Source organism: Natrix helvetica (assembly GCF_964273705.1).
Source record: "Natrix helvetica genome assembly, chromosome: 6".
Lineage (NCBI taxonomy): Eukaryota > Metazoa > Chordata > Lepidosauria > Squamata > Natricidae > Natrix > Natrix helvetica.
The window spans coordinates 64,522,159-64,539,451 of record NC_138553.1 but is presented as its reverse complement, the minus strand read 5'-3'; the positions used below and the strand labels follow the sequence as shown (position 1 = coordinate 64,539,451).

The following is a 17,293-nucleotide window of genomic DNA, read 5'->3' as shown; positions in this document are numbered from 1 at the left end:
CAGGCGGATATCTTCAGAACTTGGCAAGGAGTCTCGGAGAGTCACGAACCAATTAAGCAAACTAATTGTCTCTTGCGAACTCCACTCCCCTTTCGCTCCTCTTTTATTTCCTCTGGGAGGGGCCATTCATTGTCCACCCGTACCCTTACTCCCAGGTCGACCCCTTGTCTTTAGCTGTTCCCTTCATCTGACAAACTCTGTGCATGCGCACACTGGGAACACACTCCAGCTGTTCGTCTGCCTCACTGATGTCTGACTCTAAAGGCAGCTGATAACTAGCATACGGCCCTGGCCTCCTCTCTGCCTCTGACACACATAGCCCTAATCAGATCCTTCCCCAGACTCCAGGACTGGCCCATGTTCCTCCCCAACCTCCTCACTATCAATGAATTGCTGCCAGCTCTGCTGGCCGCTGGTGAGCCCTAAGAATGCATTTGGCTAACCTACAGAAGAAAATATTACAAATGCTATCAAAGAAATATTACAATACCATCAAAGCAAATCAATTCAAAGGGTGATGGTTAATACATGGTGTTTTTGTTGCAGCTACCCTGAAATTGTCACCCTTGTCCTGTTCACTCTGATGGCCCTGTTATGGTTTACTAGAGATCCTGGATTCATCCCTGGCTGGTCTTCTTTATTTCCAAAGTAAGTCAACAAGCTGCCCCGCACAATTTTTAGAGGGTTCTGTATTTTTATATAAGGATAAATCTGGATAGTACCAAATATTCAATCTTTAAACATCTATTAGAATGCGCAGAGGAAGAGTCAGTGCCTTTTAAACAAAAGATACATTTCCCTCTGGTGTTCAGAATGCCATCAGCATCATAGAAGTTGTGCATGTTATGGACCTTTCTAAAAAAAATATGCAAAGACAAGAGCAAGTGAAATGTGGTGGTTAAGTGTTAGACTAGAACCGGAACGGGGGGGGGGGGGCAAAATTCTAACTTCTTATTCCACTACCAAAAATTATTGAATGAATCAAGTTTTATTTTATTTATTTAGTTAGTTAGTTAGCTTGTCAAACATGTAAAAAAAATAACAAGTATAAGTATAAACATAAATATGAACTAGTGGTGTGTTTCACATTTTTTAGAACCTCTTCTGTAGGTGTGGCCTGCTTTGGGGGAGTGGCTTGCCAGCCATGTGACCGAGTCAGAGTGGCTTGGCAGCCATGTGACTAGGTGGGCATGGCCAACTTGTAAAATGTGGTGAAACTCACTTAACAACGCTCTTGCTTAGCAACCGAAATGTTGGCTCAGAAACTCTGGCATTTGAAGCACGCAAGTGCTGTCAAGTTATAAGACCCTTGCATCCCTAACCCTTTAGGAAAAAAACCCCAGGGATGTTCAAACTTGACAGCTTTAAGACTTTAAGGTTTAGATCAGTGAGCGGTGGGCGGGGCAAGCGTGGTGCGGACGGGCGGGGGAAGGGAGCTGGAACCAGTTTGTTTGTTTATTTATTTATTTATTTATTTATTTATTTATTTATTTATTTATTTATTTATTTATTTATTTTACCGTGCTTCTAGACCGACCCCTCTCCCAAAAGGGACTCGGGGCGGTGTACAGTCCATGTAAAGAATATATCAAAATACAATAAATAGAATTGAATATGTACAGTTAGAATGGAGGAGGTTAAAAATAGAATTAAAAGAACTGTACAGAGCCAGTATATATAAATATAATTTTAAGTTCTAAATGGCACAGTAGATTTGTGGAACCTCTTCTATAGAAGAGGTTAGAACTGGCAGGAACCCACCCCTGATATGAACACAGCAAATGGGGACGAATAAATGGAGACAGTAGGACAGGGATGGTAAGCTGCTGGTGTGCTTATGCATGCCCCTTTACAGACCTCTTAAGGGTGAGGGCCACAGTAGACAGTTTAAGATTAAACTTTTAGGGGCTTGGGGATGTAACAATGGAGTCAGGTAGAACATTCCAGGCATTGACCACTCTGTTGCTGAAGTCATATTTTCTGCAATTGAGTTTGTAACAGTTTACCTTGGGTTTGTATCTATTGTTTTATCATGTATTATTTTGGTTGAAGCTGAAGTAGCCATTGGCAGTTATATATATGCTAAAATAGTGTAGGTATCTGGATAACTGACAGTTTAGGGGACTGTCTCTATTTAGTCCGTTTTCATCCATTTAATCTTGCATCTACAGTAGGATATCCAGTTTGCTTAGATCAACTTGAAAAATCACTATATTTCATTTTTTTTAAACACTGGAGGTGTTAGATAAACATTACATTAGAGTCATTTCTTTACCTGGAATATAATCATACCTTCTTATGGTTTTATTTTTCTCTGTTAGATTACACCACAATTATGATTTCTTTTTAACTATTTTGAATATCCATTATATTCTGCTTCTGGCATGAAATTTCAGGTGAATACTCAGAATCCATTCAGGTGTTTGGCTGATTTATATATGCTACTAAATATGAAGTTTTGTATGTGTGTGCGAGTATAAAATCATCTTTGCAGATTTTATTTTCAAATATTATTTACATTTAGTTCCATGAAATTTCCATGGCAACACGTACAATTATAAGAACCCCACACAGAATAGTTCATGTGAGGTTTATCATTAGTTTTTCTTTATAGACACTGCAGAATACCTCATTATCCATGAATATGTTTTACATATTTTATGCCACAATACTTAAAGGAAAAGTGGGCAGTTTTTATTCCTAAAGAGCTCTGGTAATGCTAAAATAGGGCTACTAAGAGAGTTGTCAAGGTCTTGAGAGTTTACAACTGTCATTTTAAAAGTTTCTACATGTTCCCTGAGATTTTTTTTATCCCTGTCAGATATGACAGAGAATTCAGAAGAATTCAATGAAGTAGAAGCATTGTTGTGGGAGCTTCATCACTGGAGGCTTTCAAGAAGAGATTGGATTGCCATGGTCAGAAATGGTGTAGAGTCTCCTGCTTCGGTGGGGTGGTGGTGGTTTGGACTAGATGACCTACAAGGTTTTTCCAACTCTGGTAATCTGTAATCTGTGGCTGCTACATCTCAAACTATTTAGTTACTTTCTTAATCTTCAGTGTCTGCTGTGAGTTTGGTTGCTTTGTTTCTTGTTGACAAGAAGAATTTGCATTTTTTTTCTGCCTCTGATTGGTTAGTTGTGAAGAATCCTTTTGTAGCTAGAACTTGGCAAAGGAAAAAAGAAAAAAGAAGTGAAGCTTTTCAATCCAGAGGATGCACTCAGAGTCAACTCAAAGTAGGCCCATATAATCCTACAGATTTTCTTTTGCCAGGGATGATTTTTCTGGGATGTTTGCCAGAAGCTATCAAGCCTTTTTATAGTTACTGGCAATACCATTTTTTCAATACCTTTTTTAAAAGCTTTACTAAATAACAGTGTTTCTTTTACATGAGGTTTAACAGTTTATGACAGATGAAGATCTAATGCCGAATGTTTTTTTTTTAAAACCCACTGCTTTTCTAATTAAAAAATATGACAGAAAGATAATTTAAAAAAACAAATATAAAAGGAAGAGTAAAGCAAACCATAATCTATTACATAACATTCAGATAATTTTGTAAACAAATCACATGAAATAGTTCTCCATCTTTTCATTATGAAAAACACCGACTTAAAGAAAACAAATTATACATCTTTGCTTGCTTTATCTTTATCTATTGAGCAGAAAGATTCTTCTCCCTAACCTTAAGAAATCTATAGTTCATATACTGATAGATCTATATTTTTTATTTATAATTTAAAAATACATTCACTTTCTCAAAATGCTCTGGTGTCCCCATTTTAACAATCACATGGATTACAACCCCAAACAAAGCATTAGTAAAACAAACCCATATAATTTGAGCGGTCCTTGTACTTCTAAATTAATGAAATTAGGCTAGCCTTTTTAAAATGCTCTCAGGGGAGTCCAGTAACCAAGAACAAGAGGTTTTTGTTAAATTAATCTTATTTTAAGATAATAGGAAATATGTATATAATTTTAAGTCTCTTTGTCATTGATCCACAAAAATAAGGTGCCTCAATTCTCTATGCAAAATCATTATTTGCACAAATTAATATAAAACATTTTAAAATGTGGTGAGTTTTGAATTATCCAAATTCTATATAACATAGCAATAATACAGGAGTTTTAGATATTGCTAACATATTAAGGGCTATTGCAATATCAAGAAATATTTTAGCTATGTATAACCCTTTTTTATTTTAGGCAATCAAAATTCAATCTGCAGTGATACAAATACTGTATTTTGAAAACTTGATTAGTAATAAGTTGATCTAAAGTAAGAGCTGTGTTGGCTCAGTGGTTAGAGTGCAGTACTGCAGGCTACTTCTGCTGCCTCCCTGCTGCCTGCAATTTGGCAGTTCAAATCTCATCAGGCTCAAGGTTGACTCAACCTTCCATCTTTCCGAGGTGGGTAAAATGAGGACCAAAATTGTTGGGGATAATATGCTGATGCTGTAAACTGGTTAGAGAGGGCTATAAAGCACTGTAAAGCAGTATATAAGTCTAATTGCTATTGCTATTAATAGCTAAATTGTCTAAGACCATAACAACAGCACCAGCTTTATCTACTATTTTCAAACAGGGAACTAGGGTTAGGTATAAAACAAAGTTTGTCATGTCTATAAGGATGGTCATATGGGCAGTGTTAGTCGTGTTTAGATATGTCGCCTCACTCTTCTGTTAAGTAGTCTGGTTACCAGTAGTCTTCTGCAATACAAATGTCATTTATCACCTGTAAAAGTCTTCATGGAATAGGGCCTGTTTATTTGAGGCCCTGCCTGTCTCCATTTTTTTCTACCCATTTGGTTTGGTTAGGCTGAGTGAGGATGCTACAGGTCTGACTATTTAAGTAACGTTGTTTTCTGGGCCCAGGAAATATGCCTTTTCTGTCACAGACTCACGGTGCTTGCCTCTGGACTGCTGGATGGTCCAGGTAGATAGTAAAGATCTACTGGAGCAGAATGAAGATTGAGCCTGTTGGTGGCATTTCTGTTGGATGTTGTTGTTTTGGGGGCCATCTGTGATTCTTTTTTGTGCATGTTGTACTTATTTTTAACTTTTAATTATAAGCTGCTCATAACCATTGGGAGCCAGGAAGCCTATACATTGTATAAATAAATGAATCAAATAAAAGGGTCAGAATCTCAGTTAACTGTCTATAATGCAAGAAACAAACAAACAAACAAGCAAAAAGAACTATGGCTAAAAATAGACTTATGCCCCAATCAATATACTAAAGGGTAGAGTAGAGTAGAGTAGAGCAGAGCAGAGCAGAGCAGAGCAGAGCAGAGTAGAGTAGAGTAGTGGAATGCAAGTGTGGATTTTATTGTGGATTGTGAGGATTATGCCAATAATGGATTTGAATTTGGAGTTGGGTGGTTTATGCCAATAATGAATATTTTTTAAAAAAAATATTACCAGCATTTGATAAGCAAATTGAAGTCAAAATACATGCCCAGTGATAAAGCCGATTTAAGCTCCTAGCATCATATGATAACTATAGTTTAAGAAAATCCAGGAGTCTGTCCTTCCCACAAAAGAAACATGCTGTAAATAAAGACTTTTTAACTTTGGGTTACTTTTAGCAAATATGTCAACTTTAAGTAAAATTACCATTTTTTTACCTATCGCTATAAGCTGAACATAGTTTTTAACCATCTGTTTGCAATGTTTTTGATCTGAGGTTTAAAGAAAAATAAATAAATTTAGAACCATATTTGGGAAGATATGGTATTTAAAAGAAATTTGTTTGCAAACACCGAGTACTAGAAACATTTGGAAGAACTGAGAGTGAATTTTGATTCATATGCTGAAATGTTTATCAAATTTTAGTAAAAACATTTTTTGGAAAAAAATTAAAATAAGATGAACTAAATTTCTGAGTTAAAGTAAGCAGCTACAAGAAAATCATATTGTCAGATTTGCCCATCCTTAAAAAGTGGTAGAGATCACACTTCAGATATTTAACAAGTTATTTTATAAAACAATCAGTTTTTCTTCCTAACATAATATTTTTCTACATATATTCACATACTGCATGTAAGCATCTGCAATTTCTCTAACAAACATTAACAGAATTTGTTGACATTTCCAGTAGGTGGAAATGGCATTTATATTTTCAGGCAAGTCAAAAGATGAACTGTACAAATGCTTTACTTAAAAGATTGAAATTTATCAAATTACATCTGATTTCCTTTAGGCTGCTGCACTGTTTCTTCAGAGAAAAAATAATCCAGACAGTATATTGGATGATTAACCCCATATGGTACACAATACCTTCAAATAAATACTTTCTGAAAGTATTCTGAAGTATAAATAAGCCTAATTGGGTTGATGCATATTATTGCTGAAAGATAATCACCAAATTCTTTTCCTAGACATGTAATATTTATTTTTCAAGTAAATATCTCCTTCCTTAGATATCCAGGCTTTGCTACAGATTCAACAGTGGCTTTACTAATTGGGCTCCTCTTCTTCATTATTCCTGCAAAAAGATTGTCTAGAACTTCAAATGGAGAAAACAGTTGAGTATATTTCCCATTTTTGCTGCAATTGCTTAATTTAGAAAATTATGCAACCCTATGCATGCATATATACATGCATACATGCATGCATGCATACATACATACATACATACATACATACATACATACATACATACTGGATTCTTCTGAAATTAATCTGACCTACAGCTGTTTGAATAGGCATACTGCAAATCAATTGTGAGATTTATTTCTAACAAGATCTCCCCTTCCAAGAAAGTGAAAATTCAGTGCATCAGAAGAAAACACAACTCTGAAACAGGGACGTGCGGTCAGGGGAGGCAGGGGAGGCAGAGCCTCACCGCTCTCATCATGAAAAGGAAAAAAAAAGGGAAAAGGGAAAAGGCACAGGTGGTCCCATTCCCCGCCTTCCTGAGTCAACATGAAGGGGACCGCGGCTCGCGCTCTGCAGTCCTGCGGCTCGCGCTCCGTGGCTCGCGCTCCGTGGTTCCCTTCATGTTGACTCAGGAAGGCGAGGAATTGGACCACGTGTGCAGGAGGCTGAGGCTGCCTCAGCCTCCTGCGCACGTGGTCTCATTTCCCACCTTCCTGATTACATCACCAGCCTCACCAGCCATAAACCTCACCGCACATCACTGCTCTGAAATAAAGAAATTCACTATCCAAGTTTCTATGACATAAATCATCTATCTACTGTAGGATCCTTGTGTGTCATTTATACATTAACATCTGCCCTAAAGTGACTTTTTACATTTATCCTTAGTAAAATGTATGCAACATCTCATAGGGCTTTGTAGACAATTATGTATCATTTTGTGGTATTTGGAGTTTACTCAATAGATTTTCTTGTTCTAACTGAGCCAAGAGCCTGGGTGGAGATATAGATTGTAGACATTTGCCGTGGTGTGTTAACACCACATGATGTGTTGTTATCCTCTCCAATGGGGGAAGAGAAGTACATGAGGGTATGTTTAAAAAAATTAAAATGGTGGCTGAAAATACTCCAATGAAGCCATTGCCTTGACTGTTCTTCACCATCCTACCAACCCCTTCAAGATGTATCTGGATGAAAATATGTTTAGAATCAAGTGGAAAAGTAATAAAAGGATGCCTGCAGTGAGTTTTCCTATAGTTACTAATATTTTTTAAAAAAAAACCCTTTCTGTCTTTTCAGTTGTTTTTGACTACAGTCCACTGATAACTTGGAAAGAATTTCAAGCATGCATGCCCTGGGAAATTGCCATCCTTGTTGGCGGTGGGTTTGCGCTGGCTGATGGCTGTGAGGTAATGCAGGTTTTTACCATTTCATCAGTTTATAAGGTATAAGATAGTTACAAGAGAAGTGTAAAGAATGGCAATGATCTTTCAGTGACTTTGTTTATTGGTGTCACTTATCTAATGGCAAAACATTATTCCTGAAATTGTTTGCATTTAGGCACACCAAATTTATTGAAATCAGCAAGAAGCACCTGTTGTCTAAAGTAAAATATGCACAAGCTTTTCCTCAAAAAGGCAATCTGTTCCTCATGCTTAATATATATCTTGTGGCCCGTGCTTTGACCTCCAGTCTCCCATAAGAATATTCTAGCAATATATTTCAGGATTTTCCAATTCCAGTCATTAAAAATCTGAGTATGTTGTGCAGTCACTCAGATTCATAAAATACAATGCTGGAATTTATTTGGTTGCTCAATGTGTTTTGCAATCAATGTAGGTAAAATCTTCAGCAAGGTGCCACAAATGAGCATATTTTTCCTCATATAAAGGCTAGACCTTGTTTAGTGACCACAACTGGGATAGGCAACTTGATCATTAAGCAAAGTGGTTGCTAAATAAAACTATAACTGTGCTTACAATCTTACTTCAGATTTCCTTTGCTCTGCAATCATCATAACTGCAAATGGTCACAAAATCAGATGGTCACTTATATAGTATACTAACTGTATACTATATAAGGTAAAGGTAAAGGTTCCCCTTGCACATATGTGTTAGTCGTTCCCGACTCTAGGGGGCGGTGCTCATCTCCGTTTCAAAGCCGAAGAGCCAGCGCTGTCCAAAGACATCTCCGTGGTCATGTCTAAAGCATGACTAAACTCTGAAGGCACACAAAGCACTGTTACCTTCCCACCAAAGGTGGTTCCCAGACTTGGGTTGCTGCTGATTTGGCCCAGATTGGGTGAACTGGTAGTAATGATGGTGGGAGGCTCCGCCCACCCACCAAGACACATCTGCACAAGGGAGCGTGCCCGAACCAGTAGTAACAAAATTGGCTGATGGTTCCTATTTTTCTACTTGCATTTTTGCATGCTTTCAAACAGCTGGGTTGGCAGAAGGTATACTATATACCTATATATTAATATAGTCAGAAAGTCACTGTTCTTTAATGTAACAGATCTATCCCAAGTTTTTCTGCTGCTATGAAAGAGTAAAAAATATGTCAATACAATATACTGACTACATTTGAAAAATGCACCAAACCATTGTTTTTACGAAATGCTACATTTATATGGGCAGAAAAGTTCTTTCATTTGCTCAGCTTCACCATTTTAGAAATGATGTCGGTGTCTGTTATGTATCTAGCTTTCTGATGGAAAGTTACATGATAATAGTTTGAGTAGAAATCAAATTAAGACAGATTTGATTGTGGTGTGGTGTCTTGAATTTGTAGAGCATGGTTTAGGTGCCAACATAAATACAAAAATAAAACAAACCACAGCTCATATGGGTTCTTTATCATCATGAGGCTGTTATCATTGGCTGTTAACATCTGTTCTGATACACCAAAACTGTAATCTCAGCAGGCTGTGTTGGAACTATATCCAAATCCAATGATAAGCAGGTTCTGATACTATTGATAAAATTAAAATAATTCCTTGTCAATTCAATGTCCTGATTATCTTCTAATTACATTATTTCTTTATTTATAAATCAAAATAGGGCACCATTCAAATCTCAAGGGAGAATGTTGGTTTACTTTACCACAATAGAAAAGAAATGCTTTAACATTTAGTTCAGGGGTTCCCAACGTGGGGCCCATGCCCCACAGGGGGACAATTTGATTTTTAATGGCGGCAATTTGAACCTTGTTTAAGCCAAGTTAATGGCCTTTTAGGCTTCCCCCAGGTGGATAGAGTTCACTTTTTGAGTAAAGTAGGAATTATATGTTTGTGTGTGTGGGGGGGGAAGCATCAGGATTTTAGAGGTTTAAGCTATGTGCAATTGTTGGAGAACTATTTGTTAAACTAGATCTATTCTAAGTATGTATTAATGCTGGAACATACAGATAGTTTTATTCTTCATGTGGCTTCATTATCATTCTTTCCACTACACATGACTGAAGTTAAAAATTAGAGGACTTAAATCAAAGCCGCTTGAATCTAAGAGATGATCCAAAACATACTTATCTTGAACATTTTCCCATTGATAGAAATATATTATTAGGATTGTTCTATAATCTTCAAATTATTATTTTACTATTTGTAAAATGTGGCTCAAGCAAATATTCACCTGAGCATTTTCACACTCGTCAACATATCTAAGGGTCATCCACACCCATCAAGAATCTCTGAAAGAAAACAGATATGGATGCAATTTATCATATCTGTCATCTAAGCAGCTGTGGTTATCTATGCAAAATGTTACACACTACTTATGTGGCTAAAATATATCCACTCACTCAGGCTGAGCATTCTATGTGCTATGAATATATTTTGCTAGAAGGAAAAGTACATCATATTGTAGGGATGGGTGTCTTGTCTCTTTCCATTGCCACATTGATCTTTTGGATTAAGAAGCCATTTGGTTAAAATTACATTCACGCAAATTGTTTAATTAAATTTATGGATAACTAAGCAATTATTGTTTTTCCTAGGAGTCAAAACTCTCAGCCTGGATTGGAAGCAAATTAACCCCATTAGGATCACTACCCATATGGTTAATAATTCTCATTTCATCATTGATTGTGACAACAATAACTGAAGTAGCCAGCAATCCTGCTACAATCACTATATTTTTGCCTATCTTAGCCCCTCTGGTAAGTAATCTGATTTAGGTTTGAAACAGCTGATCTACACTCATAGCAGTTAAAGATCATTAAAAAGTTGGAATTAAAACAGGAGCTTTGCAATATGAAATAATGGCAGAGAATGGTTAGTTATCTAAGATTACTTAATTCAAGACTACAAGAGTAAAGTACTGTGAATAATTCATAATAGGATTTTTCTTTATTAGTTCTGTGAGCTATAACAAGTTTGAAAAGAAAAATAATCAATGTTTATTTGACTCTTAAGCAAAGGCATAATTGAAGCTTGAAGTTTTTGCTTCTATGGTATTTACTGAGATGCATTAAGATCACATCTTAAAAGAGTTTTTGCATTATTCATTATATTTGTTTATTAAACAAATTTATATGGCTGCTCAACTCACTCACTCTAGGTGGTGTACAATATTCTACATATAGAGATACTTCTGTCCTTAGTATCTTATGTAGTTTTGTCATAATATATAAAGTATTCTAATTCCTGTGACAATCAGTAGCCTTGAGATTTTTGTGTTATTATGCATCCAATTATTAAATAGCTCTGACTGTGTTTAGATTTTCAGGTCAACTAAGATCAACCAGAGTTTACTGTAAACGCTGTCATGATTATAGTTATGATTAAATTACTTCACATTTGTAATAAAGAATGTACTTATATAAGAATAAGGAAGCATTCTAGAGCACATCTGAGACTTTAGAAAGAGTGCAAAGAGCAACAAAGATGATTAGGGGACTGGAGGCCAAAACATATAAAGAACGATTGTAGGAACTGGGTATGTCTAGTTTAATGAAAAGAAGGACTAGGGGAGACATGATAACTGTATTCCAATATCTCAGGGGCTGCCACAAAGAAGAGGGAGTCAAGCAGGGGTGGGTTCCTGCCAGTTCTAACCTCTTCTATAGAAGAGGTTCCACAAATCTACAGTGCCATTTAGAACCAGTTCCAGCTCCCTCCCCCCTCGCCCATCCGCATATCATCAAAATGAAGAGCGAGAGGAGAAATTCTGGGAGTTGAAGTCCACAAGTCTTAAAGCTGTCAAGTTTGAACAGCCCTGGGTTTTTTCTAAAGGGTTAGGGGTGCAAGGGTCTTGTAACTTGACAGCTTTAAGAGTTGCGTGCTTCAAATGCCAAAATTTTGGTTGCTAAGCAAGAGCATTGTTAAGTGAGTTTCACCACATTTTACAAGTTGGCCACGCCCACCCAGTCACATTGCTGGCAAGCCACTCCCACCCGGTCACATGACCGGCAGGCCACTCCCACAATGCAGGCCACACCAGAGAAGAGGTTCTAAAAAATTTTGAAACCCACCACTAGAGTCAAGCTATTCTCCAAAGCACCTGAGGGTGGGACAAGAAGCAATGGGTGAAAACTAATCAAGGAGAGAAGCAACTTAGAATTAAGCAGAAATGAGTTGTGAATGCTCCAGCACTGGAAGTTTTTCAGAAGATGCTGGATAACCATTTGTCTGAAGTGGTGTAGGGTTTCCTGCCTAAGCAGGGGGTTGGACTAGTAGACCTCCAAGGTCCCTTCCCACTCTGTTATTCTATTCTATTCATTCTATATTATGCAAATAGTTAATACATATCACAAAATTATAGGCCTATCATGGATGTTTTGATTAAGGAGTCTTCAGCTGGAGCAATAGAGAATTACCAATCTTCATAGCTAGAAGCCCATAAGACTCCCTTTTAGGTTAAGCAATATTATTCAAAGTAAAGAAAAAAGTAAGAAGTTATGAGATCATTTATAGATTTTACATTCCAAGTTGTAATCCTCCATATGGAAGATTAATATGGAAGAACAATATAAGCAATAATGATCATAAAGGTTTGGTAAATGTTCTATTTTAAGTGGTATGCATCATTTAAACTTTCATTTTAACAATTACAGTACAGGTAGTAATATTATTCATTGGATTTTAATCTTTCTTGCAATTTGTGCTTCCCAGATGTGCTGGATTACAGTTTCCATCATCCTCATTTGCAGGCTCATTTTGGAGATGATAGGAATTGTAGTTCAATACAGTTAGAAGATTCTAATTTCAGTTCAAATTTGTCCTTTAAGTGAGCAAATATTAACTAATAAGCCTGAATTTCTCTTCTCTAATAGGCTGAAGCCATCCATGTTAACCCGCTTTATATCTTGATACCATCAACCCTCTGTACATCATTTGCATTTTTGCTACCTGTAGCAAACCCACCCAATGCCATTGTATTTTCTTATGGTCACCTGAAAGTTATTGATATGGTAAGTTAACAGTAAGAAAAGAATAATTTGTGAACTATTTTCAAATGTTATTGTTGTTAATAATATTGAGAATACATGAGAAAGTATAATGACATCTATTATATGTGTTGATGGTGGTGACATCAAAGAAACTTTAATTCTCAAGAGGCCATCGCTGTCTGTCCCCCCTCCCCAATCCTTCACAACTATCATCCGGTTTCCAATATTCCAATATTGTGGGGAAGGTTTTGGAAAAGATGGTTAGATGGTAGCTACAGAAGATCTTGGAAGACATAGACTATCTGGACAGTTTTGGTCAAATTTTCATTTATCACTGATTTGACAGAAATTGGATGTAATGGTGCATCATCCTTGTGCTATGTCATCTGTTAGCAGCTTCTGATGCAGTTGACTGGTGAATTACTGCAATGTACCGCTAGTTGAACTGCCCTCAAAGATCATCCAGCTATAGCTGGCCAAAAATGAATTGGTCTGTGCCATAACAGGCAATTCTTATTACTCCTATGTGAAATCACTAGCAAGTGAACTGAACTGGCTATCAGTTGGCTTCCAGCTGCAATTCAAGTTGTCACCTAGAAAGCCCTTCATATATTATCTGTGGGACCACCTATTCTGATCATTTCTGCCTGCACAGTACATTCAGGCAAGAGTGGCTGTGCTCCAGTGCCCTCAATTAAATGCTGTCATCTTAAGGGACCAAAGAAGTGTGCCTTCTGTTTTGCTACCACTACCTTTTGGAACACCAATCTCCAGAGGTACATATGACCCATTGTCTTAGGCAGAGGTCTTCAAACCTGGCAACTTTAAGACTTGTGGATTTCAACTCCCAGAATTCTCCAGCCAGGAGAATTCTGGGAGTTGAAGTCCACAAGTCTTAAAGTTGCCAGGTTTGGGGACTCCTGGTCTTAGGGGTTCAAGGGCTCTTTAGACCTCACTTTGGTCTAGACCTGAGCTCAATGTGCTAGCAGAGACCCTGTTGGATGTGTTTGATGCCTTGGTTCTTTTTTTCCAGTTATGCTGTGTGGTATGTTTTTAATTGTTTTAAATTTTATATTTGATGTTCAATCTGCCCAGTTTTTTTGGAGTGCAACAAATAATCATTATCACCATCCTTAGATGGTGATAGGTGCCATGAAGCACCTAACAGACATTTTATAATAGCAGGCAGGTTGCTCAAATTTAGTTCAGGGTTCAGCTTCTCTTTAGTAGCACATTATAACAGTTTATGACAAAGTTGGAATATGAAGTTCTTTCCATCTGCTCTAAATTAGATGCCATAGGTTGTGCAGAACTTGTCATAGTCTGTGATTTAGCTTTGGTAATCTGAGAATAAGTAGACAAAGAATTTATAGGAGTCAGGTAATTCACTTCTTCTCTAAACTGCAACTCGTGATGTCTAGTAAGCTGTATCTAGCAGGTGGGACTTACATGGATGAGTTAAAAACTCTTCATGTCTGATGTTTAGAAACAGACTTTGAAAGAGATTGTGCTGTGACCTTTCTTGAAAAGACTCTCCCTGAAGCCAGAGCTTTTAGGCAATTTCCACCCAATTGGACAGACAACCATCTATATATATTATTTGAGAAAATTTAATGTTCTAGAACAGAGGTATCAAACTCAAGGCTAGATCCGGCCTGTGATGTGGTCAAGTCCAGCCCAAGAGACCATCCTGGTCTACCCAATGTGAAGAGGAAAGATTGTGCCAGTGTGGCTTTGGCTCAGTCTACCCAGTGCAAAAAGGAAAGATCAGGCCAGCATAGCTTCTGCCTGATCTGCCCAATGTGAGGAAGAAATATCAGGCCAGTGTAGCTTTGGCCCGGTTTACCCAATGCGAAGAGGAAACATGCCAGCAGCTTGGGGAGTGGTGTCAAGCTGGCCATGCCCACCCAGTTGGCTACACCCACTCATTCAGCCACACCCACCCAGTCGGCCATGCCTGGCTGGCCCCCGAGGTCAACCACAGCCCTGATGCGGCCCTCAGTGAAATTGATACCCCTGTTCTAGAACTATTTAGTGTGGTTTAGAGAAAAAACTGAAATGACTATGGTTGTTTAGACTGATACTTTCAATCAGACTATGTGGATTAAAAGGAATTTTTCAACAATATTTGAAAAGACAAACCAAGGGATTTTTCTGGGGAGGTTCAGTGGGTTGGAACCTTGTGACAGTTTGTTACAATCATTTGTTTCTACACAATCACACAGTATACATTGCGAAATCCATAGTGCTCCATTCTTTCTCCCCATATCCTGCCTCTACAGGAAGCCCAGTGGTATTTATTCAAAGGTCTGAAATGCAGTATTATCAAGGTATCAGCAAGAAACTTCCCTGGTTAGAAGAGCCTCTCTATTTTAGTATTAAAATATACCACATCAGTTTTCATCTGGTGATCCACATCACACCTTCCAGCAATGAAAACTAAAAATGAGAAATTAAGTGTTCAGAAATTTGATGGAGGAAATAATGAGCAGTGTTCAGTTGATTCAAAATTTAGTGCTATCCATGCATACATAATAGTTTTTAATCATTATTATATCACTTCTCTTAATTTTTGCAAGTTTGTTCTAGAAAAGTTGGTCATTCTGTTAACTTTTGATTTGCTTAATATATATTTATATACATATATTCCTTCTTTAGGTAAAAGCTGGACTGGGTATAAACATCATTGGAGTTGCTGTTGTGATGCTCGCCATTATGACATGGGCACAGCCAATGTTCAACCTCCATACATATCCAACTTGGGCACCCTTTCCTTCTGCTACTAATATCAGTGTACATTAAAGGACGAAGAGCAGGTTGCTACCTTTCTTTCTCCCAAAGATGGTGCTAGTTGATAGATCTGTATGGCACAGTACAGCTATGATCTAGGATAAGTTGCGCTTCATAGTTCCTTGTCCTAAGTACTGGTCCAGCTGGCTGAAAATCCACAAAACAAGAATGTTACAACCTGAATAATGCAACAGAAAGTAAGCCTGTACAAATGATCAGTCAGTTGTTCCTGTTAAGACTGTATTTGCCAGAGTTAGAAAATGGCATTTGTACATTATGCATATTCATCATGAATGATAATTTGTCCCTGTTTTGGGGTCACAAAAGAAAATAGTATGATTGTTAGAATAATGCTAGAAGAACTATACACGTGGACAGACAGATTAATGTATGAGAAACAGATACATTCGATACTAGGGACCCAATGTTTTTAATTTATTAGTCCATAAGTCTCCTAGTCCCATCGTCTTCCAAGAAGCTGACCCTTTATGTATTCATATGATACATTACATACTATCAACTAATACTCCCAATGAATTTTCCTTCCCAATGATGACAATTATTAGCTAAAAGGGGCGGGGGGGGACCAAGCAAATAATAAAAGCTTTAGAAATTCAACCTATCATACTATGGTTGTAATACGACAGATATAGTAGGATATTGAGAGACTCATACTGTTCCATATTATATTTATTATTTGATATATCAAAAAAAACCTTTTATTCTGAGGATGAAACTCCATACTTCAATTAAGATTGGAAAAATTTACTATATCATATAGATTTGATATAACCAATTACTTGTGAAAAATACATCTCAGTCAATTCTTAGTGTTTTATTTTTTGAACTAAAAATTTAAGCATCTTTTTCATTAATAAATTAACTCATCCTCAGTCAATCATGATGTCTCATGATTACATGGACATGTCCCTGCAGTTGTCTTGAGAATAACACAAAAATGTTTGTCATTATAAGTGTTTCTTCCAGAAACTTTTTTTTTTTTACCAGCTTAGAGCTCTGGAGTCTCTGGTGAATTTTCCACCCAATTACTAGCCAGTCATAATAATTCTTATTGCCTTACATTCCAATTGTACTGTGTAAGGTCCATTTTAATGAAAACAAATAGTCTTGGAAGAATTATAATAATTTCTTGCCCTCTGATTGTAATTTTAGTTAAAAATCTACCTATACAGTATATGACTACTACCAAAATTAATGATAGTTTTTTTTAAAAAAATTGTAGAAACATGATAATGAAATAGTATCTTTATAACTGTTAAAGAAAATTATATTGCATTCATCCATTTCTTAGTCTGGGTGCAAGCTAAACATTTCTTTAAAAGAAGATAAAATAACGTTTTTAATATATTTATTTTGCTCTTTTGTACTAAAATATCTTTCTTTTAAACTAAATGTGATGTTAATATTTATGTATCACCAATGTTAAACGCTGTAAATAAAATATTCTGTGCAATTACTTCACAAGAGCATTATATAATACAAATTTATTTGTGTTACAAACATACAGTAAATAGTGTAACTACTTTTAAAATATAAAGTTATTAGTGTAGAACAAAATGCACAGGTATAGTATAGGTGGCACCTTCCACAATAGTAGTAACTGTGAGAGGGATCTTGGAGTCCTAGTGGATAATCACTTAAATATGGGCCAGCAGTGTGCAGCAGTTGCCAAAAAAGCCAACACAGTTCTAGGCTGCATCAACAGAGGAA

General features: G+C 36.8%; 1 protein-coding gene across 5 annotated transcripts in view; it reads left to right on the top strand.

Annotated features, from left to right (window-relative positions):
• SLC13A1 (solute carrier family 13 member 1) overlaps positions 1-17,023 on the top strand; it is a 95,267-nt gene extending 78,244 nt beyond the window's left edge. For all 5 annotated transcript variants that reach the window (XM_081956715.1, XM_081956714.1, XM_081956713.1 and 2 more), the window contains exons 11-16: positions 547-648; positions 6,424-6,527; positions 7,682-7,791; positions 10,379-10,540; positions 12,656-12,793; positions 15,431-17,023. In XM_081956715.1, the coding sequence (XP_081812841.1) occupies positions 547-648; positions 6,424-6,527; positions 7,682-7,791; positions 10,379-10,540; positions 12,656-12,793; positions 15,431-15,574 (760 nt within the window). In that variant the 3' untranslated portion in view covers positions 15,575-17,023. The remainder of the gene's footprint in view (positions 1-546; positions 649-6,423; positions 6,528-7,681; positions 7,792-10,378; positions 10,541-12,655; positions 12,794-15,430) is intronic.
• The last annotated feature ends 270 nt before the right edge of the window (positions 17,024-17,293 follow it).